General features: G+C 44.5%; 2 protein-coding genes and 1 pseudogene across 2 annotated transcripts; 2 read left to right on the top strand and 1 right to left on the bottom strand.

Annotated features, from left to right (window-relative positions):
• The first annotated feature begins 1,320 nt into the window (after positions 1 to 1,320).
• On the top strand, positions 1,321 to 2,280 carry LOC144275181 (olfactory receptor 14A16-like). The gene has a single exon (XM_077834338.1). The coding sequence runs from the start codon at positions 1,321 to 1,323 to the stop codon at positions 2,278 to 2,280; it is 960 nt and encodes a 319-aa protein (XP_077690464.1).
• Positions 2,281 to 5,499: 3,219 nt separating this feature from the next.
• On the top strand, positions 5,500 to 16,393 carry LOC144274046 (olfactory receptor 10A7-like; annotated as a pseudogene).
• A 5,944-nt stretch (positions 16,394 to 22,337) lies between these two features.
• On the bottom strand, positions 22,338 to 23,318 carry LOC144274279 (olfactory receptor 11A1-like). The gene has a single exon (XM_077832952.1). It carries the CDS (start codon positions 23,316 to 23,318, stop codon positions 22,338 to 22,340), a length of 981 nt encoding a protein of 326 aa, XP_077689078.1.
• Between the last annotated feature and the right edge of the window lie 3,538 nt (positions 23,319 to 26,856).

Genomic DNA, 26,856 nt, shown 5'->3' with positions numbered 1-26,856 from the left:
GTGGATTTTTTTAGTCGAAAAAACAAAAATGTTTGCGTTTTGAGTTTTCAGTTTCTTTAGTGAACAATCCAAAAATGTTTGGAGAAAAGCAGATAGATTCTGAGATTTGTTGTTGTTTAACTGAAAACCCAGTCTTGATTAAAAAGAACACAGCTGAAAATTTCCAACCAGCCTTAAACTTCAAATAAATTGGAGAACATTAATATTGCCTGATAAACCCTTAATTTCAAACCATTTATTCTATTGCATCTGTGTGATTACTCTTTCAAAGGGATAGCTGAGAGGAGGTAACAACTGAATAACCGGTAAAGCTGACAGCTCACAGACTGTTTTATACAGACTAGCCCCTTTCAACCCTGGTTTAGAGCTGAGCCAAGCAGACAACCCCTGTCTATCCTGACCCGTTCAAGGACAGATGGGAGCTCACTGCGAATAGAAGTCAGAGCTCCTGTCTTAGCTTCACACTGCTGCTGGCTGAGTATACTCGGTGTCAATGGGTGTGCAGAACTTACACATAACAAGACATGGGGCTATGTTTCCAAAGGTATTTCGGCACCTAGTGGGACTTTCAGAAGCACCTAGGAGCTTATAACTCGTTGATTTCAAGGGGTGTTGAGGGCCCTGATGCTTTTGAGAATCCCACTAGGTGCATCAATACCTTTAAAAATCTGCCCCACAGCCCCTCTCTGAAGGCCCTTACAGTCCTAGTAGACATGGCAGAAAGAGGGGAAATGACTGGCCCAAGGTCACACAGCAGGTCGCTGGCAGAGACAAGAGTAGAGCCCAAGTGTCCTGGCAACCCCTGCACCGCACAGCACAGAGTAAACAATACAACATAGTGATGATGGAGGGATGCTGCTAGTCCATTGTAACACACAGGCCAAAGTGCAGCTGGGAGTTGGTGCCATAAATCAATTTGGAAGCAGGCAGCTGGCCGTCTAGGCACAGAGCTTGGGGTAGAAAAATCAGAGATGAGCTGCTACTATTGATGCTGGGTGAGTGTACGTGGGAATCAGGCTGCGTTTAACAAGCCACATCTTGGGCCAAATCGTCAGATGGGTTAAAGTAACGAAGCTCCATTGACTTTAAAGGATCTGACCCAATTTACAATAGTGTGATAACATGACTGACTGATTGTCAGAGGTGAGGAGCACTGCCAACACCTACTCATTGTAAGTGATGAGTTCTGTGCACCTTTGGCATTCATATAATGAGATATTAGAGAAAGCGGAATCAGGGCAATTCCCTCTGTTGCTCTCATCCTGACCATGGTCCTTCTCATTCCCCCTGCAGCCATCACACAGTGTACTGAGGAAGAAAATGTCCAACCAAACCACCATGACCGAATTCCTTCTCCTGGGGTTCTCTGATGTTCCAGAACTGCAGATTTTATGCTTTGTGGTGTTTCTAGTGCTTTACCTGTTATGCCTACTGTGGAACCTTCTCATCATCACAGCCATAGCCCTTGACGGCCACCTTCACACCCCCATGTACTTCTTCCTGATGAATCTGTCCATCCTAGACCTTGGCTCCATCTCTGTCACCATCCCCAAATCCATGGCCAACTCCCTCATGAACACAAGATCGATTTCTTATGCTGGATGTGTTGCCCAAGTCTTTCTCGTCGTCTTCTTCGCTTCAGCAGATTTTGCCATACTGACCATCATGGCGTACGACCGATACACTGCCATCTGCCAACCACTGCACTATGAGACAGTGATGAACAGAAGAGCTTGTGTCCAAATGGCAGCCAGTGCCTGGATCAGTGTTCTTCTCTACTCTGCAGTGCACACTGGAAACACCTTTGCAATATCCTTCTGTGGAGGCAACATGGTGGAGCAATTCTTCTGTGAAGTCCCCCAGCTACTCAAGCTCGCTTGCTCTGATTCAGACCTCAGTGAAGTTAGGTTTCTCATCTTTAGTGTGTGCTTAGCCTCAAGCTGCTTTATTTTCATAATTGTGTCGTATGTTCAGATCTTCACCACAGTGCTGAAAATCCCCTCTGAGCAGGGTAGGCATAAAGCCTTCTCCACCTGCCTCCCTCACCTCATTGTGGTCTCCTTGTTTATTTGCACGGGGACCTTTGCCTACTTGAAACCCACCTCCAGCTCTACCTCACGTCTGCATCTCGTGGTGGCTGTTCTCTATTCTGTGTTGCCACCAATGATGAATCCGATCATCTACGGCATGAGGAACAAGGAGCTCAAAGGTGCCTTGAGTAAACTGATAGTTTGGAGGTTATTCTCTAAGAATAAAATGTCCTTATTTCTCCTTCAGTAACAATTTCATTCTGTGTTTCTTTATAAATATAATCAGCTGATGACATTATTGCCTGCATGAGAAAATACTGTGCACTCTGTTTATGCAGAATTGGGTATTTACACTAGGAAAAATCCAGACAAACATGACTCCGAAAAATGGAGTTACTATAGGTTTAGGCCAATGTAAATAAGATCAGAATCTATCTATCATATACTGCTACCCATCACCATACTATCTGAGCACCCTGCCCATAAAATCAGTAGCCAAAGCAAAGTCCATAGTGAGATCTCTCGCTCTTCTTGTTTGTGGGAATAAAATCTCTGATTAAGGTATCAATGCATTTGTTCTTTGTGCTTTTTGTTTGTTTGTTTGTTTGTTTGTCTGATTTTTAGCATTTTTTTTGGCTTAACTGGTTGGTTGGTGGTTTGTTTTGTTTCTTTGTTCCAGGAAGTTGTGGAGGTGGGAAAGCCTGGGGAGATGTTGAGTGTTTGGTTTGACAGGATTTTCAATGTTTGTCCTCTCTTGGAAGTGCCACTATGTCATCTCTTTGATGGGGTTTTCTGAGCGAGCTGAAGGTTTGCTCCCCACAATGATAAAAGGGTACAAAAGAGGTTTCTGCTTGGCTGAGTTCTTCATGAAATGATTATGTATCAACTGTTGGGGTATTATTGTATTATTAATGATGTTAGAGAAATAACAATCTGAGGTAGGCATCTTTTCTATTATTTTTACCTATTGAATATGTAAAAACGGTGTCATTCTTGCTATGGTGAAAAGGGTGTTTTGAAGAGAAACTTTTTCCAGAGTTTCCTAAAGAAAACCTGACACAGGATAATGAGGTCAGATTTGTATTCCATGGAAGCCACTAGGGTTTAGCCCATCACTTCAAGGAGATCAGGATTTGGCCAATAACCTATATACACAAGGATTCAGATTTGGCTGACAGCACCCTGAAGAAAGTGAGTGTGACAGAGAGGTCAGGGTCTGATTTCCCAACTCAGCTAGACCAGCACCAATGCACTGTAGACCCAATAACATCACACGTTTACTACTGATGAGGTTCTGCCCCAAAGTCACTGGGCAGCACTCAGTAATGACATGAACACTGGTGTAAGCTTCTTGTCTGGGGTCATTTTGTTCTAATCTTAATGTAAGTGGAAAAGTGCCATCACTTACACTGATCTGGTGTTCCATACGCCTTCCCGTGTCGATCTGCTCACATCCAAACTGAGAAAGGATCTCAGAAGCTGGCCAGTGATTAGTATTAGGATATCATCTTTGTGCATGGTTGTGTACACTGCATATATGACAGAGAAAAGCAGAGTATGTGATTAGATAGAGAGACAGACAGACAGGACCATTCCTTGTCCGAACAGACAACCTCATTTCGTCATAATGATAGATTTCTATTTGATTGTGAATTATGTTAGCTAGCTAGATAATGAATAATCTATGGAAATTATTGTGCAAATTATTGTGCTTCTTTTCCTGTTAACAATTGTCTATGTCCAGATCATGATTTTCTCATAAGGACTCCTTATTAAACATTATTTAACAAAGATTTTTATGGCTATCTCTTACTCTAGCTGTCATTTACAAACAGTTCATCGTAAAATACTCAGTGTTTGACCTTTGAGCTGTTTTGACAGGATACATTTTTAACATGCTCTCTTTTGCTTCTGTGAACAAATGAAAGTATCACACTGGGAATCCTTAAAAATCAAGTTTCAGAGTAACAGCCGTGTTAGTCTATATTAGCAAAAAGAAAAGGATTACTTGTGGCACCTTAGAGACTAACCAATTTATTTGAGCATGAAGTGAGCTGTAGCTCACGAAAGCTCATGCTCAAATAAATTGGTTAGTCTCTAAGGTGCCACAAGTACTCCTTTTCTTTTTTCTTAAAAATCAAGGAGCCAATCCTCAGATGGTTTAAATTATCATAGCTCCATTGAAGTCAATAGATCTCTGAGAATTTTTACCAGCTGAGGATCTGTTCCAAACATCATGAGTATGAATTTAAAACTCACTCCCTTTGAATATTCTGTACAAAGACCCCTTCCTTCACACCGCACCCCCTCCCATACCCCGCACTCGCTCCCACACCCCAACCCCTTGCTCCAGCCCTACATTCATGGCCATGCATGCAAGTTCCCCACCCAGATGTGGCCCTCAGGCCAAAAAAGTTTGCCCACCCCTGCTTTAGATTCACCGAGCAGGGCAGAAAACTCTGTACTGATTAGATGGAATTCTAGGGGTAAATCAGCATAGCTCCATTTACTTCAAAGCAGCTTTGCTGATCTGCACCACTTGGGGACCTGCATAGTGTGTCAGTTAGAATATAGTGTAGTCAATCTGTTCCTTATGAATTACAAGTCAGAAACTGTGCATCCTTCTTGGAGAGGGTGGGAAGGTGGGATGGTTAAAGGAATGTGAAAGAGGATAGAATTTAAACAAGTAACTTGGGTCCAAGTGAAATCTATCCATTGGTTTACTGGTCTATCTATGTATTGGTGTATCTGTATTTTTACTGGTCTGCCTATGTGTCTGTCTGTCTTTCTGTTGGTCTATCTGTGAGTCTATCTGTCTAACTGAAGGGCCCTTTCCAGGCAGTCCTGACTGCTCACACAGAAATGATGAACTTTTGGGGGTGATTCTTTCTCTTGAGACATTTATTCCCATTTTCTGGCCACATGGCGAATATGGAAATGCCAGTCAACCCACATAGGGATTTTGGAAGGACCCTCCATGAGATTTGAACTTGGTGACATGAAGAGAGAATTTGCTCCTATGACTTTTGGGGAAGATTTTCAAAGGCACATGTGGCATTCAGGCTCCCAGACACTTTAAAGTATTTAGGTGCCTAACTCCCCTAGAAATCAATGGGAGTTAGCCACTCACATACCTTTGGTGATGTGGGCCACAACTCCTATTGAATGTCCTTGGGCACTGAGTCCATAACTTCCATGTGTGCCTTTGAACATCTCCTCCTTAGTTCCTGAAATGGGTCATTCCTTCACATGTTATCTAGATATTTATTGTCCCCTCACAGAGGAAATATGCAGAAGAATCAAGAAGGAGGAACCTCACTGTGGTGACTGAATTCACTCTACTGGGATTGTCCAACCACCGCGAGCTGGGGGTACCTCTGTTCTCCATCTATCTGTTATTTTACACCATTACCCTGACTGGGAACATCCTTCTCATCACCATCACCATGGACCCAGCCTTTCAACCCCCATGTATTTCTTTCTCCGCATCTTATCCTGCTACACCTCGGTCACTGTCCCCAAGATGCTGGTGAACTTCCTCTCAGAGGACAAGAACATTTCCTACATGGGCTGCGTTGTACAAATGGATTTCCTGCTCTTCCTTGGGGCCTCTGAGTGTTTCCTTCTGGCCACCATGGAGTATGACCCTTGTCAGGTTCCCTTCCCCACCCACTCTGAACTCTGTGGTAGAGATTTGGGGACGCACATGAAAGACCCCCTAAGCTTATATTCTACCAGCTTATGTTAAAACTTCCCCAAGGCACAAATTCCTTCCCTTGTTCTTGGACGGTATTGCTGCCACCACCAAGTCATGTATACAAAAATTCAGGGAACGGTCACTTGGAATCCCGATCCCCAGAAAATATCCCCCCAAACTCCTTCACCCCCCTTTTCTGGGGAGGCTTGAGAATAATATACCAACCAATTGGTTAGCAATGTGAGCACAGACCAAACCCTTTGTCTTTAGGACACTGAAAATCACTCAGGTTCTTGGACTGGCTCTGTCTGGGTCTCTGGGACTGGATCCACTACTGTTGTTGCAGATGTTGGCCTGGGGTCCGGGTCCATCACCCCATGGTCATATACAAGTTCAAATGGTGAAAACCCTAAACTAGGATGTGGTACAGCTCTGTAGGCAAAGAGCAACTGCTGCAACACTAGGTCCCAATCACTGGAGTGCTCATTTCCGAATTTATATATCATGGCCCCCAAAGTCCCATTAAATTTTTCCATTAGGCCATTTGTTTGATGGTGGAAAGGAGTGGCAACCAAGTGATTTACCCCATGAGCTTTCCAAAGGTTTATCATAGTTCCTGCCAGGAAATTAGTCCCTGCATCTGTGAGGACGTCAGAGTGCCAACCTACCTTGGCAAAAATGTCTGCTAGTGCCTGGCACACACTTTTAGCCTTGGTGTTGCTTACAGCTAGTGCTTCCGGCCATCGGATGGCAAAATCCTTGAAAGTCAGTGTGTACTGCTTTCCTGTGGGTGTCTTTTTCGGAAAAGGATCCAGAATATCCACCGCTACTTGCTGAAATGGAACTTCAATGATGGGGAGTGGCTGGAGAGGGGCTTTGACCTGGTGTTGGGGTTTTCCCACTCTTTGGCATACCTCACAAGACCGGACATAGGTAGAAACATCCTTGCCCATTCCCTCCCAGTGCAATGACCTCCCCAAATAGTCTTTGGTCCTGTTCACCCCAGCATGGCCACTAGGATGATCGTGGGCCAAGCTCAAGAGCTTGACCCGGTACTTAGTTGGAACTACCAACTGTCTCTGAGGATGCCAGTCTTCCTGGTGTCCACCAGAAAGAGTTTCCTTGCATAAAAGTCCTCTTTCTACAACAAACTTGGATCGATTAGGAGAGCTGAGAGGTGGTGGGTTACTCAGTGCTGCTGTCCAAGCTCTCTGGAGGCTTCCATCTGCTTCCTGTTCGATCTGGAACTGTTCCCTTGATGCTGGAAACATAAGTTCCTCATTGGATTGTGGACCTAGGCTTGGTCCCTCTCGAAGCAATGTATGGGATGGGGCTGTTTCCATTGACTGTGAACCGCTCTCCGCTGGTGCACTATGTTGGGGTTCAGGCTCCGGCTGAGCCTTTTGTGTAGGGTTATGGGGTGCTGCCGGTTCCGGTTCTGGGACTGGCTCTGTCTGGGTATCTGGGACTGGATCCACTACTGCTGTTGCAGACGTTGGCATGCGGTCTGGGTCCATCACCTCTGACCGGGTCCTGGTAGAAGTTTCCGTAACAGAGCTAGGCGGGACGGCTTGCTTAGCCTGGCTGCGGGTGACCATTCCCACCCTCTTGGCTAGTTTCACATGATTGGCCAAGTCTTCCTCCAACAGCGCGGGGATGGGATAATCATCATACACTGCAAAAGTCCAGGTTCCTGACCAGCCCTTGTACTGGACAGGCAACTTGATTTTAGGCACATTAAATGAGTTTGACTTGAAGGGTTGAATTGTCACTTGGATCTCTGGGTCAATTAAATTGGGGTCCACTAAGGAAGCATGGATAGCCGACACTTGTGCTCCGGTGTCCCTCCACGCGGTGACCTTCTTCCCGCCCACACTCACAGTTTCCCTCCCCTCCAAGGATATCTGGGAGGTATCTGGGCCTGAGGACCTCTGGTGTGATTCCGGTGCAATGAACTGTAATCTGTTGGGGTTCTTGGGGCAGTTGGCCTTTACATGCCCTGGCTCGTTACATTTAAAACATCGTCCAGCTGACGGGTCACTGGGGCGAGGTGGGTTGCTGGAGAACGGTGTGGCAGGATGATAAGGTGTCTGGAGTATTCCTTGGTGTGTAGTTGGGGCCTTGGGCTGCCTTCAGTAGTAGGGTGTGGTCTGAGGTTGTCCCTTCTGGTATCCGCTCCAACTGCGACCAGGGTTCTTCCTCTCTCCTCCCTCCACCCATTTTGTTCCGGCTTGCTCCGCCTCTCTGGTGGTCTGGGACTGCTTGTATCAATCAGCATAAGAAGCAAGACTTTCTGCTGAGTCCATTTCCTTATCCCATAAGCACTGTTTTATTTCCTCCTTGGACATATTCAGGAATTGCTCCTGAGCTATCAAATCACACATTCCGTCAAAGCTAGTGACACCCCTTCCTTGGACCCATTTCTCTAACAGATCCTTCATCTGGTTTAGACAAGCCACATTACTTAGTCCCCGCCCTCTCTTAAGGGTTCGAAATTTTACTCTGTACATTTCAGATGTAATTTGAAATTGCTTTAAAACAAATCCTTGATCTTATTATAGTCAGAAGCCTCATCAATAGGCATCTTATTGAATATGTCCAGAACTCATCCAGTTAATTTTGTGACCAGTGTGGTCATCTTGTGAGCTTCAGGAATTTTAAGGAGAGTGCACAGTCTCTCAAAGGCGAGAAAATATTCAGCAATATCACTGGATTGATTATACTGTGGACATAGTCACTCCCATTTGTGGATTGCTGGAGTCGGATGGTTAGGGTTATCCAGTAGATTCTGCTCAGCCTTTGCCTTCTCCATCTCCAGTGCATGCTTCCGCTCTTTTTCCTTCTCCTCCATTTCTTTTTCCTTTGCCTCCATTGCTCTCCTGTGAGCAGCCTCTTGGTGTTTTTCTGCCTCTTTCGCTGCCTCCATAGCTCTCCTGTGGGCAGCCTCTTTGGCTGTTTCTGCCTTGGGCTCTGTCATGTTTGCCTCTCTGTTTTTAACTAACTTTACACCCGAGAGTTAGAAATAAAACAAACAAACAAACAAACAAAAAACTTGGCTTGTCAATATATATATATATATATATATGTATATATATATATATATATATAGGTTGTGCTGTAACCAAATACCTATGTTGTCTGATAGTGATTGTCAGCCTACAGAAAAATTCTTAAAAAAGACCCTAACACCTTTGTCTCCAGGCAAATAGACAGAAAACCCCACTAGTTGCTCTTAGGTAAAAAACAACTTCAGGTCCGTGAAGACTTGTGAATTTCCCTGCAGGAAGTTAACTACCCTGCCTTTAGGTAAAGAAAACTCCAGCTCACAAAAGACAATTCCCTTTTGTCTCTGCTCTGGCCCCCAAGCAGAGAGAAAAAAACCTGTAACTGCTTTCAGCTTAAAACCTGCTTTCCAACAGCTCAAAGGAAAAAAAAATATTTCCTTTTAAAAAGTCTGTGCTTCTGGTTCAAAAAATCTCAAAATGAGTTTAAGTTAATCCCACTGCTCTGCCACTGTGTCAAGGTTCCTTCCCCACTCTGAACTCTCGAGTGCAGATGTGGAGACCTGCATGAAAAACCCCCTAAGCTTATTTTTACCAGCTTAGGTTAAAACTTCCCCAAGGTACAAACTATTTTACCTTTTGCCCTTGGACTTTTTCGCTGCCACCACCAAGCGTCTAACAAATATATAATTGGGAAGAGCCCACTTGGAAACGTCTTCCCCGCCAAAATCCTCCCCAAACCCTACACCCCCTTTCCTGGGGAAGGCTTGATAAAAATCCTCACCAATTTGCATAGGTGAACACAGACCCAAACCCTTGGATCTTAAGAACAATGAAAAAGCAATAAGGTTCTTAAAAGAAGAATTTTAACTGAAGAAAAAGTAAAAGAATCACCTCTGTAAAATCAGGAATGTAAATAACTTTCAGGGTAATCAGATTCAAAACATAGAGAATCCCTCTAGGCAATACCTTAAGTTCCAAAAAGACACAAAAACAGGAATATACATTCCATTCAGCACAACTTATTTTCTCAGCCATTTAAACAAAACTGAATCTAACTAGATTGCTTATTAGCCCTTTACAGGAGATCTGACCTGCATTCCTGCTCTGGTCCCAGCAAAAACAACACAGACAGAGAGAATCTATGTCTCTCCCCCCGTCCAGCTTTGAAAGTATCTTGTCTCCTGAGGATGAGGTGGACGAGGCTTTCTTCCGGCAACCCGCAGAAGATACTAGATCGCACTCCCTGGTTCTCATGGGCGAATTCAATCACCTTGATATCTGCTGGGAGAGCAATAATAGCGGTGCACAGAGAATCCAGGAAGTTTTGGGAAACTGTAGGGGACAATTTCCTGGTGCAAGTGCTGGAGGAACCAACTAGGGGCAGAGCTCTTCTTGACCTGCTGCTCACCAACTGGGAAGAATTAGTAGGGGAAGCAAAAGTAGATGGGAACCTGGGAGGCAGTGACCATGAGATGGTCGAGTTCAGGATCCTGACACAAGGAAGAAAGGAAAGCAGCAGAATACGGACTCTGGACTTCAGAAAAGCAGACTTTGACTCCCTCCGGGAACTGATGGGCAGGATCCCCTGGGAGAATAACATGAGGGGGAAAGGAGTCCAGGAGAGCTGGCTGTATTTTAAAGAATCCTTATTGTGCTTACAGGGACAAACCATCCCGATGTGTAGAAAGAATAGTAAATATGACAGGCGACCAGCTTGGCTTAACAGTGAAATCCTTGCTGTTCTTAAACACAAAAAAGAGGCTTACAAGAAGTGGAAGATTGGACAAATGACCAGGGATGAGTATATAAATATTGCTCGGGCATGTAGGAATGAAATCAGGAAAGCTAAATCACACCTGGAGTTGCAGCTAGCGAGGGATGTTAGGAGTAACAAGAAGAGTTTCTTCAGGTATGTTGGCAACAAGAAGAAAGCCAAGGAAAGTGTGGGCCCCTTACTGAATGAGGGAGGCAACCTAGTGCCAGAGGATGTGGAAAAAGCTAATGTACTCAACGCTTTTTTTCCTCTGTCTTCACGAACAAGGTCAGCTCCCAGACTGCTGCACTGGGCAGCACAGGATGGGGAGGAGGTGGCCAGCCCTCTGTGAAGGAAGAAGTGTTTCGAGACTATTTAGAAAAACTGGACTTGCACAAGTCCATGGGGCTGGATGCGTTGCAAAGGAATTGGTGGATGTGATTGCAGAGCCATTGGCCATTATCTTTGAAAATGCATGGCGATCCGGGGAAGTCCCAGACGACTGGAAAAAGGCTAACGTAGTGCCCCTCTTTAAGAAAGGGAAGAAGGAGGATCCTGGGAACTACAGGCTGGTCAGCCTGACCTCAGGCCCCAGAAAAATCATGGAGCACGTCCTCAAGGAATCAATTCTGAAGCATTTAGACAAGAGGAAAGTGATCAGGAACAGTCAGCATGGATTCACCAAGGGCAAGTCATGCCTGACTAATCTAATTGCCTTTTATGATGAGATAACTGGTTCTGTGGATGAAGGGAAAGCAGTGGACATGTTATTCCTCGACTTTAGCAAAGCTTTTGACACGGTCTCCCACAGTATTCTTGTCAGCAAGTTAAAGAAGTATGGGCTGGATGGATGCACTACAAGGTGGGTAGAAAGTTGGCTAGATTGTCAGGCTCAACAGGTAGCGATCAATGGCTCCATTTCTAGTTGGCAGCCGGTATCTAGCAGAGTGCCCCAAGGGTCAGTCCTGGAGCTGGTTTTGTTCAATATTTTCATTAATGATCTGGAGGATGGTGTGGATTACACCCTCAGCAAGTTTGTGGATAACCCTAAACTGGGAGGAGTGGTAGATTCGCTGGAGGGTAGGGATAGGATACAGAGGGACCTAGACAAATTGGAGGATTTGGTCAAAAGAAATCTGATGAGGTTCAACAAGGACAAGTGCAGAGTTCTGCACCTAGGACGGAAGAATCCCATGCACCGCTACAGACTAGGGACCGGATGGCTAGGCAGCAGTTCTGCAGAGAAGGACCTAGGGGTGACAGTGGACAAGAAGCTGGATATGAGTCAGCAGTGTGCCCTTGTTGCCAAGAAGGCCAATGGCATTTTGGGGTCCATAAGTAGGGGCATTGCCAGCAGATCGAGGGACGTGATCGTTCCCCTCTATTCGACATTGGTGAGGCCTCATCTGGAGTACTGTGTCCAGTTTTGGGCCCCATACTACAGGAAGGATGTGGATAAATTGGAGAGAGTCCAGCGAAGGGCAACAAAAATGATTAGGGGATCTAAAACACATGAGTTATGAGGAGAGGCTGAGGGAACTGGGATTGTTTAGTCTGCAGAAGAGAAGAATGAGGGGGGATTTGATAGCTGCTTTTAACTACCTGAAAGGTGGATCCAAAGAGGATGGATCTAGACTATTCTCATCATAGCAGATGAGAGGACAAGGAGTAATGGTCTCAAGTTGCAGATGGGGAGATTTAGGTTGGATATTAGGAAAAACTTTTTCACTAGGAGGGTGGTGAAACAGTGGAATGCTTTACCTAGGGAGGTGGTGGAATCCCCTTCCTTAGAAGATTTTAAGGTCAGGCTTGACAAAGCCCTGGCTGGGATGATTTAGTTGGGATTGGTCCTGCTCTGGGCAGGGGGTTGGACTAGATGATCTCCAGAGGTCCCTTCCAACTCTGATGTTCTATGATTCTATGATTCCTCATTGTTCATTTTGGTCAGGTGCCAGGGAGGTTATCCTAGCTTCTTAACCCTTTACAGGTGAAAGGGTTTTTCCTCTGGCCAGGTGGGATTTTAAAGGTGTTGACCCTTCCCTTTATATTTATGACAGCTGCCTATTGGGATGTAAAATAGCATCTAAGCAGGTTAAGCTACTCACTCCCACTGAATGACCATGGGACTTAGGCACCGAGCTCATTTCGGAGCATTGATAAACCCCATAGGTGCCTGTCTCCATCTTTGTGATCCTGGCCCACAGATAACACAGAAGCTGGGCTGGAATCAGGGAATGCTGGGGGAGATCATAGGCCCCATGCTATGTGAGAGTCGGACTGGAGGGACAGAATGGCTCTTTTGCCTTCATCAGCTAGGCATCTCTGCACTTGCTTCTGGGCCTCTGCTGCTGAGCTGTGCAGGGCTCCAGGGAGTGAGTCCCACCCGCCCTTAGGAAATAGACATGAATAAATTACCTTCCTGCAGCATCAGTCCTTTAATGCCAGTGATGCTCAATGCCAGCTACACACAGCTCATCTGCAGAGAGCAACAGGTTTGAGTCTAGTTCTGGCAGTGCAGTCTCAAAATGAAGGGGGAAAGAATTCTCAGATGCATGTGCTTTTCGCTTCTAGATTCTGGTACATAGATAGATATTGACCAAAGAATCGTAGTGCTGGATGACTGATTGGATCATACATTGGGGAAAAAATCCACAAAGATCAGCACAGTAAGTTTGCTTTTTCAATTAACTGGGTTTGGGGATGAACATAGAGGTAAAATTAAGAGGATAAATATGAATTACAATCTGAACTCGTTAAGACTTTTACTCTCAAATTAATCAGATGCCTAGTGCTGATTGGAATTTTTCCATCCTCCAGGAAAATTTTGACTTTTCACTGAAATTCATTTCCTAAATACATTTCCCACCCCCCCCCCTCAGTTTTTGGCAAATGAAAACTTTCTGCTGAAAAGTGAATTTTTTTAATCAAAAAAACAAAAATGTTTGTGTTTTGAGTTTTCAGTTTCTTTAGTGAACAATCCAAAATGTCTGGAGAAAAGCAGACAGATTCTGAGATTTGTTGCTGTTTAGCTGAAAACCCAGTCTGGATTAAAAAGAACACAGCTGAAAATTTCCAGCCAGCCTTAAACCTCAAATAAATTGGAGAACATTAATATTGCCTGATAAACCCTTAATTTCAAACCATTTATTCTATTGCATCTGTGTGATTACTCTTTCAAATGGATAGCTGCGAGTAGGTAACAACTGAATAACAAGTAAAGTTGACAGCTCACAGACTCTGTTTTATACAGACTAGCCCCTTTCAACCCTGGGTTAGAGCTGAGCCAAGCAGACAACCCCTGTCTATCCTGACCCGTTCAAGGACATACGGGAGCTCACTGCGAATAGAAGTCAGAGCTCCTGTCCTAGCTTCACACTGCTGCTGGCTGAGTATACTCGGTGTCAATGGGTGTGCAGAACTTACACATAACGAGACATGGGGCTATGTTTCCAAAGGTATTTCAGCACCTAGTGGGACTTTCAGAAGCACCTAGGAGCTTATAACTCGTTGATTTCAAGGAGTGTTGAGGGCCCTGATGCTTTTGAGAAACTCACTAGGTGCATCAATACCTTTAAAAATCTGCCCCCCGTCCCCTCTCTGAAAGCCCTTACAGTCCTAGTAGACACAGCAGAGAAATGGAGGGAGGGGAAACTGAGGCAGAAAGAGGGGAAATGACAGCAGGTCACTTGGAGAGACAAGAGTAGAGCCCAAGTGTCCTGGCAACCCCTGCACCGCACACACAGAGTAAACAATACAACACAGTGATGATGGAGGGATGCTGTTTGTCCATTGTTACACACCGGCCGAACTGCAGCTGGGAGTTCGTGCCATAAATCAATTTGGAAGCAGGCAGCTGGCCCTCTAGGCACAGAGCTTGGGGTAGAAAAATCACAGATGAGCCGCTACTTACAAGGCTGTGTGTGTCTATGGGGGAATCAGGCTGTGTTTAAAAAGCAACATTGTGGGCCAAATCGTCAGATGGGGTAAAGTAACAAAGCTCCATTGACTTTAAAGGATCTGACCCAATTTACAATAGTGTGATAACATGACTGACTAATTGTCAGAGGTGAGCACTATCAACACCTACTCATTGTAAGTGACGAGTTCTGTGCACCTTTGACATTCATATAATGAGATATTAGAGAAAGAGGAATCAGGGCAATTCCCTCTGTTGCTCTAATCCTGACCATTGTCCGTCTCATTCCCCGTACAGCCATCACACAGTGTACTGAGGAAGAAAATGTCCAACCAAACCACCATGACCGAATTCCTTCTCCTGGGGTTCTCTGATGTTCCAGAACTGCAGATTTTATACTTTGTGGTGTTTCTAGTGCTTTACCTGATATCCCTACTGTGGATCATCACAGCCATAGCCCTCAACCACCACCTTCACACCCCCCCTGTACTTCTTCCTGATGAATCTGTCCATCCTAGACCTTGGCTCCATCTCTGTCACCATCCCCAAATCCATGGCCAACTCCCTCATGAACACCAGATCGATTTCTTATTCTGGATGCGTTGCCCAAGTCTTTCTCGTCATCTTCTTCGCTTCAGCAGATTTGCCATACTGACCATCCTGGCGTACGATCGATATGACGCCATCTGTCAACCACTGCACTACGAGACAGTAATGAACAGAAAAGCTTGTGTCCAAATGGCAGCCAGTGCCTGGACCAATGTTCTTCTCTACTCTGCAGTGCACACTGGAAAAACCTTTGCAATATCCTTCTGTGGAGACAACATGGTGCATCAGTTCTTCTGTGAAGTCCCCCAGCTACCCTTTGTCTTTAGGACACTGACAATCAATCAGGTTCTTCAAAGAAGAACTTTACTGATAAAGAAAAAAGTAAAAGAATCACACCTGCAAAATCAGGATGGAAGGTAACTTTACAGGGTAATACAAAGATTTAAAACACAGAGGATTCCCCACTGGGCTGAGCTTGAAAGTTACAAAAACAGGAATAAAACTACCTTTCTAGCAGAGGAAATTTCACAAGCCAAAACAAAAGAGAACCGAATGCAATTCCTTGCCTTACCTACAATTTCTGTAATTTTAGATGGATTCTTCCAGGTATGTTTTCAGGAGATATTGTACCTGCTTGGTCTCTCCCTCCATCCGGAGAGGGAACAAAACAAAGAGAGCCACAAAGAAGCCCTCTCTCCCCCCGCCCCAGATTTGAAAGTATCTTCTTTTCTCATTGGTCCTTCTGGTCAGGTGCCAACTCGGTGATTTGAGCTACTTACCCCCTTACAGGTAAAGCGATTCAGTACAGCCACCAAGGAGGGATTTTGTGCTACTCTTTTCTTTATATTTATGACACTGCTACGTGGCCATATGCAACCTACTGAGGTACAGGCTCATCATGAACAGGACGGTCTGCCTTTCATTGGCAGTTCTCTCATAGTTCAGTGGTAATGTGGTGTCCCTAGAACAGACAGTCTGGGGTTTCACCTTGCCATTTTGTGTATCCAATAAGATTAACTATTTCTTCTGTGACATTCCCCCATTGATTAAGCTTTCTTGCATTGACACCTCTCAGTATGAAATGCAGTTGTTTACAGCTGCTATACTGGTCATCTTCATGCCATTTACTCTCATCTTTGTGTCCTACATCTTTATTATCTCCACCATCTTAAAGATGGCATTGGCTGAAGGCAGACACAAAGCCTTCTCCACCTGTTTCTCACACCTCATTGTGGTGACACTGTATTATGGGAGCAGCAGCCTGATCTTTTAAGACCCATTAACTTACCAGACAGCAACAAAGTGCTATCTCTGATCTACACAACCGTCACACCCACCTTAAACCGCTTTATTTACAGCCTGAGGAAGAAGGAGGTGGAAGAGGCTCTGAGGAGAATATTGCGGGACATGATGAAGAGAAGAATATTTTCTCATAGAAAGTAATTTGGGTACACATCTTTTTTCTGATGTCAGTTACACAACTGTGCAAATCTGGAGTAGCTCCTTTGAAGTCAATGGCATTCAATGCTATGGTTGAACTGGTGTCGAAAAACTGCAAAAAGAAACACATAAAATGTTACTGTTCTGTCAATTTTTGTGTGCATTGGAATTAGAAAATTTGGGCAAAAAAAGTCATCAAAGTTTCAGAAATAATGATCATCTCTGTAGCTGATTGAAACACTGAAAAAATCACATGTGTATATGATTGTCTTCTAGATACCTGTATTTATTGGGAAGGGCTTGCATGGATCTGGGAAGGGCATGTGGACAGCATCACGTCTCGGTTCATTGCCCCTTTAGGGTTAATGTTGTCCAAATGCTATTCATTTAATCATGAATATCTGTGATTGGTTGACTGTGGCAAGGTAAGCTGGTGGTTCAGTCATTCTTTCATGGGACAGGTGTCTATCTATATCTGAGGAAAGTTCCTGCAAATTTTCATTCATCCCTGCCCTGTTTGGACAAGGTCTGAAAGAAACCATGGAGTATGATGGCATGAATCTCCATGGCCTTGCAGCTTCTGTAGTCGATTACACTTGCAGAAAGCAATTACAGAGCTGATGTAAAATGCTAGCAGAGCAGAATGATAGTGCCTGATTCTTCTCTGACTGACACTAGTGTCAATCAGAAGGGACTGCACGGCCATCAGAGGCATAAGCTCAGTACCAATGCTGACACAAGAACAAATGGATATAAACTGGCCATCAGGAAGTTTAGACTTGAAATTAGACGAAGGTTTCTAACCATCAGAGGAGTGAAGTTCTGGAACAGCCTTCCAAGGGAAGCAGTGGGGGCAAAAGACCTATCTGGCTTCAAGATTAAACTGAATAAGTTTATGGAGGAGAGGGTATGATGGAATAACATGATGTTGGCAATTAATTGATCGTGAACTACTCATGGTAAATAGGCCCAATGGCCTGTGATGGAATGTTAGATGGGGTGGGATCTGAGTTACTACCGAGAATTCTTTCCTGGGTATCTGGCTGGTGAGTCTTACCCACATGCTCAGGGTACAGCTGATTGCCGTATTTGGGGTCAGGAAGGAATTTTCCTCCAGGGCAGATTGGTAGAGGCCCTGGGGGTTTTTCACCTTCCTCTGCAGCATGGGGCACGGGTCGCTTGCTGGAGGATTCTCTGTACTTTGAAGTCTTTAAACCATGATCTGAGGACTTCAATAGCTCAGACATAGGTGAGAGGTTTATTGCAGGAGTGAGTGGGTGAGATTTGGTGGCCTGCATTGTGCAGGAGGTAAGACTAGATGATCATATTGGTCTCTTCTGACCTTAATATCTATGAGTCTATGAGGAAATAGGTCCTGAGCATTTATATTCTCATTCAGAGGTGTGAATGATTGCACAAGTTGCAAGGAAGTAGACATTCATACTTCCCTCTCCTTCCTCGAACTGGCTCATATAAAGTAGGCCAGTTGGCTGGTTGTTCTCCAATTTCTCCATTCTAGGTACACTACAAAAAAGAATTTTTCTCAGGGACCCTTTGGCCAACTCCTGAGTCTCTCAATCCTATTAGGGAAGGAGCCAAAGCCCAATGAAGTCAATGGGGAGACTCCCATTGAAGTCAGTGAGCTTTGGACCAGGCCCAAATTCTTAAAGGGTGAAACTCACTGCTGTTCAGAAGATCAATACAAGACCTGTGCACCACCTGACTCCCAGTTAAGTCCTCAAAATATGTCTGAAGTGTTGTGTAGGCCTAATGCTGGCACTCTGGGAGGGTAATATTTCACCCCAAATGATGCATTCTGAAGCACACTGAGAGCTCGGTGTAGAACACGTGGCTCACAAACAACTCTTTGATTGTCACTGCACATGGGTCATGTTTAACTGAGATGATGCGGATCTGAGGTGGGCGGAACATTGCTGAAGTGAACACTTGACCTGTTCTGTGAATGGATAGAGGTTCCCTGTTCTTTCTGGGGATAATGTGAAAACTCTTGATGTTGAGTAGAGCTGGTGGGAAAATGAGGATTTTTCCTGTGGAAAATTGTATGGGAAATATCCCCATTAGAAAGATTCCTGTCTGGAAATTCCAATTTTCCTGAAAGAAATTTTGAAACCATAGGAAAATATTATAGGAAAGCACTGGGTTTTTTCACACTTTCTTACTGTTTCCAAACTATTTCCACCGAACACTGACTATTGTTAAGTGTTGAAAGCATTTTCTTTAACAGTGAAAATATGCTTTGTGTCTGACAGTAATATTTTCAACCCTTAATTTTTATTTTCCAAATAGCAAAAGTTAGAGGAAGGTCAAGAAGTAGGGCCTTTTCCCCCGCACTTTCTTACCATTTTCCAAATTTTGCCATTTGCAAAATATCCTGCTGGGGGGTGGCTCCTGGGCTGGGAATTTCCCAGGAGACGCAGGGGGCTGGGTGCCCAATGGACACTGGGAGCTGTGTGCCAGTCAGTGGGTGACACTGAGACTGGGGTCTATCTATCTGTATGGCTGGCTGGTAATTTGATGTATTGTCATGTTTTTAAGCATGTTTTTAACATTTAATAAAATGTTCTTATTTGAATTTAAAATAAAAAGAAACAACAGTAATAACAATGATAATAATAATAATTATTAATCATAACAATATCAGATTAGTTAGCACAACGTGATTTGGGGGCAAAATATTTTTTTCTTTATTTGTATGTTAAATTCCCACGCAACCATTTGTGGTGTTCTAGAAATGCTAAATAAGAATAATTTTCAGTTTGATCTTCCTGATTACAAAATGGCGAAAATGATAACTATCTAGCCATGTGAAGATTAACACTTTGATATTCTGACTGAACTTTCAACATACTAGCCATGATTCAGCACCCTGCTTTATGTCAGCACAATAGCTTTGATTTCAGGAGTTTCGATCAATGTGAACTGGAGTAACACACAAATATCTCAGAGCCATTCTGTAAAGGTCTCAATCAATAGGTCTGGTAGTAGCAGACCAGGGCAAAAGGAAATAAAATTCATAGTATATGAGTGGCTTCCTGCTTCAATGAATGAAGAAGACTCCGGTGACCTCTAGTTACCCAGGCTCAGATCCATAAAGGGACTTAGGCACCTCAAGACTAGATTTAGGCAGTTTTAGGCACCACTGCAATCCACAGACACTCGCTCTGCTTCCATTGAACTCTGTAGGCACCTAAACTTACTTCTGGCCAGATTCTTAAAGGTATTTCGGTGCCTAGTGGGATTTTCAAAAGCCTCTAAGCACCTAACACCCATTGAAATCCCTACCTTCAAAAATACCTTTAAAAATCTTGACCTAGGCACCTAAATTTGCACTGTAAACATTCCCAAAGTATCTTACTTTGTGTCTCTGGGCATGCGTCTGTGGAAGCCCCAGCATGATCCACAAACCTGTGAAGATGGGTTTCACCCAGCTTATCTCACCTGCGAAACCTTGTCCAGTCGGCAGGCTCTGAACACATGTAACTCTACACAAAATGGCCAGAGGGACACAGGGGTGCTGGAATAGGGGGAGCCAGGGGGCCATGGCCCCATCACTTTTTACTGGCCTTAAGGGCAAGTGAGAGGCGGAAGGTGGCAGAGTAGAGCAATCAAGGTGCAGGGCCTTTGGGAGAAGAGGTGGCGCCGGAGTAGGGCCTCGGGGGAAGGTGCAGGATGAGGGTGGAGCCTCGAGGGAAGGGGTGGTGTGGAGGCGGGGCCTTGGGGGAAGAGGCGGTGTGGGGCCGGGGCCTCAGAGAAGAGGCAGTGTGGGGGCAGGGCCTTGGGGAAGAGGCGTTGCGGGGGCAGGGCCTCTGGTTGATCAGGAGAAGGAATTAGCAGAAGGATCTTCCATCTCTCCAATGACTGACCTGCCCACTGGGATACAGAGTCACTTTTGCTCACTCTGAGGCCCAGTGCATATTTAATTGTTTATATACAGTACAACAGCTTCAACAGGAGAGACTGGAAGAGCACCACATTTGGATATCCTTTAGATAGGCTTGGCAGAATTCAATTTTTATTTTTTTATAATTTCAGCGTATAATATCAGTGTGTACTTTTAAGCATTTTTTTCTATTTTTATCAATTTTTGCATTTGAGTTTTAAGTATTGTTTTTTCCAGATTTTTATTGATTTAAACAATCAGAGGTGTGGGAAATTGTGAGGGTGAGTCACACAACAGAGCTGGTCAGACGATAATTGTTTAATGACAGGAGATGTTGGTTTTTAAAAGTTAAAGCTTTACAACCATTACAACACACGCTGACAACATCACGTGTCAAAATATACAAGGCAAATATCCTTAAATCAAACTCTAATAAATTCTCAAGCAGCATTTTTCTTACTTTGCCTATCTGTAAATTTCTATTCTTAGCAACGGAAATATTGTTTTCATTCTTTTTTGTGTGTACTGTAAAGTTGATGTGTACGGGACATTTAGAGATACAAATCTAATCCTTCAAGCCTATCTTTTCCCCAATGGTTAGAGCATGTATCTAAAATGTAGAGAACCATTCTTCAATTCCCTTCTTCCTCTCAGGCAGAGGGGGAAATTGAACTGTGGGTCTCCCACATTCTTGGTGAGTGCCCTAAGCAGTGGGCTAAAGTTTATAAGAGAGGCCTTCTCCTCTCCCTGCCATTTGGTATGTGGTTGGGCTTGCTCTGAGAAGGCCTACCAGTTGAGGTATGCCACATGTTGTGATAGGCATGTGTAGGGCCCCTGGATCTGGAAATGTGTGTTGTGGGGGGTTTTGACTACTGTGGCAGTGAAGATATGTTGGCAGGTTTTGCATCTGTTGTTATGGCAGAGGCTGGTGCTGCTTTGAGTTGGTGGCTCCTGGTGTGTGGGGAGCTTGCTTCTGATAATGAGGTTGGAGAGGTTGCAGGGGTGTGTTTGAAGGCCAGAGGAAGGGGTTCGAGAAAGATATCATTCAGGATGTGGTCCCCAGTGAGTATGGGTTGTAATTGTTTCATGATACTTAAATTCATAAATCCGCTACACAGCAAAAATCATGGCCTTAATTATTAAGTTGTAACCTGTAAGTTGTCATGCTGTAAGTTTCACTGGTGATAGGGGACCGGTGAAAGTAAGGCGCTGGTTTGTGTACTCACTCAATTCCTCAGGCGTCAGAGAGTGTTTACACTACCAGCACTTCCATCCCCGATGAGAGCAGCGCTGTAGGGCAGCTATCCCAGAGCTGTAAGTTTCACTGCAAAAAGTCATTAACAAGAGTAGACAGTCCAGCGGTTTAAACGCAAAAAAGGGACTTTTTGCCCTTTAAATAGTAAGTGTAGACATACTCCAACCCTTTTTGTCCTGTGACTGGAGAGGTGTTAACTGCCCACTTCACCTTGAATAGCCTCTTGCAATGTGTTAAGGCCTTATCTGTTCCACATTTGTATGCAGCTGTGACATGCCGACTACCTGTCCCCGATCTCAAGAAGACCTCTGTGTAAATTCAAAAGCTTGTCTCTTTCACCAGCATAAGCTGGACCAATAAACGATATTACCTCACCTACCTTGTCTCTCTAATATCCTGGGGAAAAACACAGCTAAAACAACACTGCAAACATTGTATACCTCGCGTAGACCTGCTGCACTATAGGGAACTTCATCAGGAATAAACCCCTTAAGTCCCCACTGACATCAGTGGAGTTCAGTTCAGGGTGGGCTGGACCTGCTCTGCCCATGTCGCAGTGCAGCTCCTTTAGCTCACTTTACCCCAGGCAGATCCAGGTCCATCCAGGCCGCGCCTTATGAGTCAGCGAATACCTGGCGCTGCATTCATTACTTAAAAACTGGCCTTCCTGCACACCAGGGGTCTCACTGTAGGTAATAGAACAGCTCGAATAATTCAGGGCTCCCACGTGCGCTGTGGTTTGCTATATTACACCACTTGATGAGATCCCATTCTATCCATTTTATTGCAACTTACAATAAATGTTGAGAAAAAAGTTTGTGATTGGTTATAAAAGCCATAGTCTTACTTAGAGCTTTTCTCAGGGCCTCCTTGACCTCCTTGTTTCTCAGGCTGTAGATGAGGGGATTGACCACGGGAGTCAGGATGGTGTAGAAGACGGAGGACACTTTGTTCAGGTCTCGCAGTGCAGCAGTGTCTGGGAGCATGTAAACAACAAACAGGGTCCCATAGAAAATTGTCACCACGATGAGGTGAGAGGAGCAGGTGGAAAAAGCCTTTTGCCTCCCAGCGCTGGAAGAGATTCTCAGGACAGTGCTGATGGTAGCCATGTAAGATGCCAGGGTTAATAGAAATGGGAGAAGAATGAATATGAAGCAGACAGGGGAAATCACAAGAACCATCAAGCTGGTGTCACTGCAGGACAGTTTTATCAATGGGGTGTAATCACAAAGGAAATGGTCAATTTCATTGGGGCCACAGAAAATCAATTGTGATAGCCAACATACTGTGATGCTGCTGACTACAGACCCACTTAGCCAAGACCCAGCTGCTAGCTGGAAGGAAAATCTACTATTCATGCGGGCTGCATAATGCAGTGGTTTGCATATGGCTAAATACCGATCGTAAGACATCACTGATAAGAGACAACATTCTGCAGCTAACAGAGAACCAAAGATATCAAATTGTACCAGGCAGCCACGAACAGAAATGGATCTGTCCCCAGTCAGGAGACTGGCCAGCATCCTGGGCAGGATGGTGGAGGTGTAGCAGGTCTCCAAGCAGGACAAGTTCCCCAGGAAGAAGTACATGGGGGTGTGAAGGTGCTGATCAGACACAACTAGTGCAACAATGAGGATGTTCCCAGCCACTGTCACAATGTAGATCGCCAGAAAAAGCAGGAAGAGAAGAATTTTCAGTTCATGGAGATTCCCAAAGTCCAGGAGGATAAATCCTGTGATGGACGTTTGATTTCTCTCCTTTGTGTCTGCCATGGATTCTAGCAAGAAAAGTAATTTTTAAAAAGTAGTAATAATAGCTTGTGAAATATGACATGAAACAGATACCTTTGAGGGGAGGGAGTTACTTTCTTAGTCTCTAAGTTGCCACAAATACTCCTCTTCTTTTAACAAAAACAAATGTATTTGAGCATAAGCTCACCGCGAAGGCCTCAGCTGGAGGACTAGGTTCAGTTTTGGCAATCACACAATAAGAAATATGTGGACAAATTGGAGAGAATCTAGAAGTATGCAACAAAACGATAAAAGGTTTAGAAAACCCGACCTATGAAGCAAGGTGGAAAGAACTGGGCATATTTAGTCTAGAGAAGAAAAAACGGAGGGGGAACCTGATGAGCCTTCAAACATGTAAGAGGTTGTTACAAAGAGGACAGGGATCACTTGTTCTTTATGGCCACTAAGGGTCTCACAAGAAGCAATCAGCTTTATCTGCAGCAAGGGAGATTTATTTTAGACAGTAGAAAAACTTTCTAACTCTAAGGATAGGGAAGCCCCAGAACAGGTTACAAGGCAGGTTGTGGAATCCCCATTATCTGACTTTTTAAAAAGCAGCTGAGACAAACACCTGTCAGAGATGGTCTAGATGGTCAGCACAGGAGGCTGGACTTGGTGTCCTCTCAAGATCCTTTCCAGCCCTTCAGTTCTATGATTCATTATTCTACCTCCTTCTCACACACATATCTGTATTTTTTACTGATATCTTAGTTAGTGATGAATTTGTATGTGAATTTTGAATTAAGCAATACAATAGTAGTTGTTTGTTTGTTATTCTATGTCTTTGTTTAGGGAGTTTTAACAGAATGACTAGCCATGCAAATATGAGATACAATACAATATTCATTTTAATACTTGCCTATTTCTTCTTCATATCCGCATCACATTGCATTTTTTGCCGTCATATTGAACTGTAAACTCATGTGTTTTAGGGTTTCTTTTATCTTCTGTAACTTAGAAATCACTCTGATGGCAAATGAATGAAGTTAGATAGATAGGTAGATAGAGAGATGAAGGAGAGACAGAGACACTGCCAGATAGACAGGCAGAAATAAAGCTAGACTGTGGAGGGAAGGCTAGATAGCGACAGATGGGCAGACAGAGAGTTAGCTAGCTAGATACCTCATTGAAGATTTCCTATTTTAAGGTTTGTTCCTCCTACTGAATATGTGGCTTTTGTGCAGTGAATGACTGGGGAGGGACAAATTCTCATAAATCCTCACAAATTCTTGCCATCTAGCTCTGGCTAGGGCTGTCTCTGAGTAAACCCAGGGTGTTCTACATACGTCTAAAACTGCCTGTTCAGGGTGTGTCTCACAGAAACACAATATCTCTGTTACACATTATTCATGACAATATACATCATCCTTTACCTTCTGTGAATCTTGTGAGAAAGGCTGTGCTTCCTCAAAAACAGGTATAATAAAAGCTGGAGTCTCTGACGTGACCTCTTCATGCAGCCTTTCAGAGACCAGGATCCAGGATCCAGGATCCAGAGTCTATCACCATCTTCTTCATGGACCACAGTAAAGAGACCTAAGAGTTCTACAGAGGATCCCCTGTTCTATTCTCCTGCTTGTCACAGCTGGCTTTTATCTGATCCCCAAAAGTGAATGCCTTCTCTGATTTGTTATACGAGAGTGAAACAACTCCCTGGAAACTTATGCTAATGGGAATTTACAATTGCCGCAAAGGCAGCGTTAATGCTCCATTTTATTTTTAGAACTTACAAACAAGTTTAATACATGAACTCCTAACCTCAGAGAGAAAGTTGTGGAAATAGGACAACTTCTAGCTTCAAAGCAATAGTTATGGTGACAGGAAAATGTCTAACATCAAAGGAGGTGTTTCTCTTTACCAATTCTAAGGGACATAGGAAATGCCAATCTGGAGGAGGCCAGTCATCCACCTTGTCCACTCTCCTGTCTCTGAATTAGCTACTACCAACTACTTTAGAAGAGGGTTCATAGATTCAACCATCTTAGGAGAGCAGGGACATTGAATCACCTTCCCTGTACATAGCAGAACATTACATTTCACTCAGTTGCCCCTGTATTTAGCCCAATAACATGTGTTTGGTTAAAGCAACCTTTAGAAAAGATATCTGAAGATATCAAGAGATGGAGAATTCACCACTTCTCTTGGTAGCTTGTTCCAATGGTTAATCGACTTCTCCAGAAGTGTGACTCCCTGGCTGGCGTGCCTCCTTATGGTTGGACATAGCATAGTTTTAGTCGGGGATTGGTCCTGCGTTGAGCAGGGGGTTGGACTAGATGACCTCCTGAGGTCCCTTCCAACCCTGATATTCTATGATTCTATGATTCATAGCAAGGTCATCTTCTTCTTTGGCACTCTTTGCTGATTGTCACTCTGGCTGTGCTGTGATCTACTTCTCGTAACTCAGCCCTCCAGCCAAGTCACATGTATTCCCATCCAATCTGAGGTAAACCCAGTCTAGCTCCTCAGTAGTCCAGTGGCTTCATGCCATGCCTTCATGCTGACTTCAGGCTTTATTGGCCTTCCAGCTCATCTCTGGGGGGTCTTTATGCCACCATCCTCGGGGGGCTGGGAGGGGAACCCAGGCTTACTATCTACTCTCGGTACCCTGTAGTAAGTAGTTCAGCTCTGTCTATTCACACCCTTTGCCTCCTCCTGGGCTACTTTCTAACTCAGCCTGTCATAGAATCATAGAATATTAGGGTTGGAAGAGACCTCAGGAGGTCATCTAGTCCAATCCCCTGCTCAAAGCAGGACGAACACCAAGTAAATCTTCCCAGGCAGGGCTTTGTCAAGCCGAGCCTTAAAAGCCTCTAAGAATGGAGATTCCACCACGTCCCGAGGTAACCCATTCCAGTGCTTCACCACCCTCCTAGTGAAATAGTGTTTCCTAATATCCAACCTAGACCTCCCCCACTGCAACTCGAGACCACGGCTTCTTGGTCTGCCGTCTGCCGCCACTGAGAACAGCCTAGCTCCATCCTTTTTGGAACCCCCCTTCAGGTAGTTGAAGGCTGCTGTCAAATCCCCCCTCACTCTTCTCTTCTGCAGATTAAATAACTCCAGTTCCCTCAGCCTCTCCTTGTAAGTCATGTGCCTCAGCCCCCTAATCATTTCTGTTGTGCTCTGCTGGACTCTCTCCAATTTGTCCACATGCCTTCTGTAGTGGGGGGACCAAAACTGGACACAATACTCAAGGTATGGCCTCACCAGTGCTGAAAAGAGGGGAATAATCACTTCCCTCAATCGGCTGGCAATACTTCTACTAATACAGCCCAATATGCCGTTGGCCTTCCGGGCAACAAGGGCACACTGCTGACTTATATCCAGTTTCTTGTCCACTGCAATCCCCAGGTCCTTTCCTGCAGGGAAACTCAAGAGGGCTCACCTGGGATTTGAACCCGGGACCTCTTGCACCCAGAGCGAGTGAGACTCATACCCCTTGACCAATGAGCCTGGCCCTTAGACTTTCTCACAGCTCCTTCTCAGGCTCACTCCTCCACAGATCCCAGAGGGAAAGAGG

This window comes from Eretmochelys imbricata, chromosome 14, assembly GCF_965152235.1.
Source record: "Eretmochelys imbricata isolate rEreImb1 chromosome 14, rEreImb1.hap1, whole genome shotgun sequence".
NCBI classification, from domain to species: domain Eukaryota; kingdom Metazoa; phylum Chordata; order Testudines; family Cheloniidae; genus Eretmochelys; species Eretmochelys imbricata.
This window is presented reverse-complemented; position numbering and strand designations above follow the sequence as displayed.

Bases quoted from the DNA above. Each gene is read 5' to 3' on its own strand.
- LOC144274279 (XM_077832952.1), bottom strand. From the start codon at position 23,318: ATGGCAGACACAAAGGAGAGAAATCAAACGTCCATCACAGGATTTATC.
- LOC144275181 (XM_077834338.1), top strand. From the start codon at position 1,321: ATGTCCAACCAAACCACCATGACCGAATTCCTTCTCCTGGGGTTCTCT.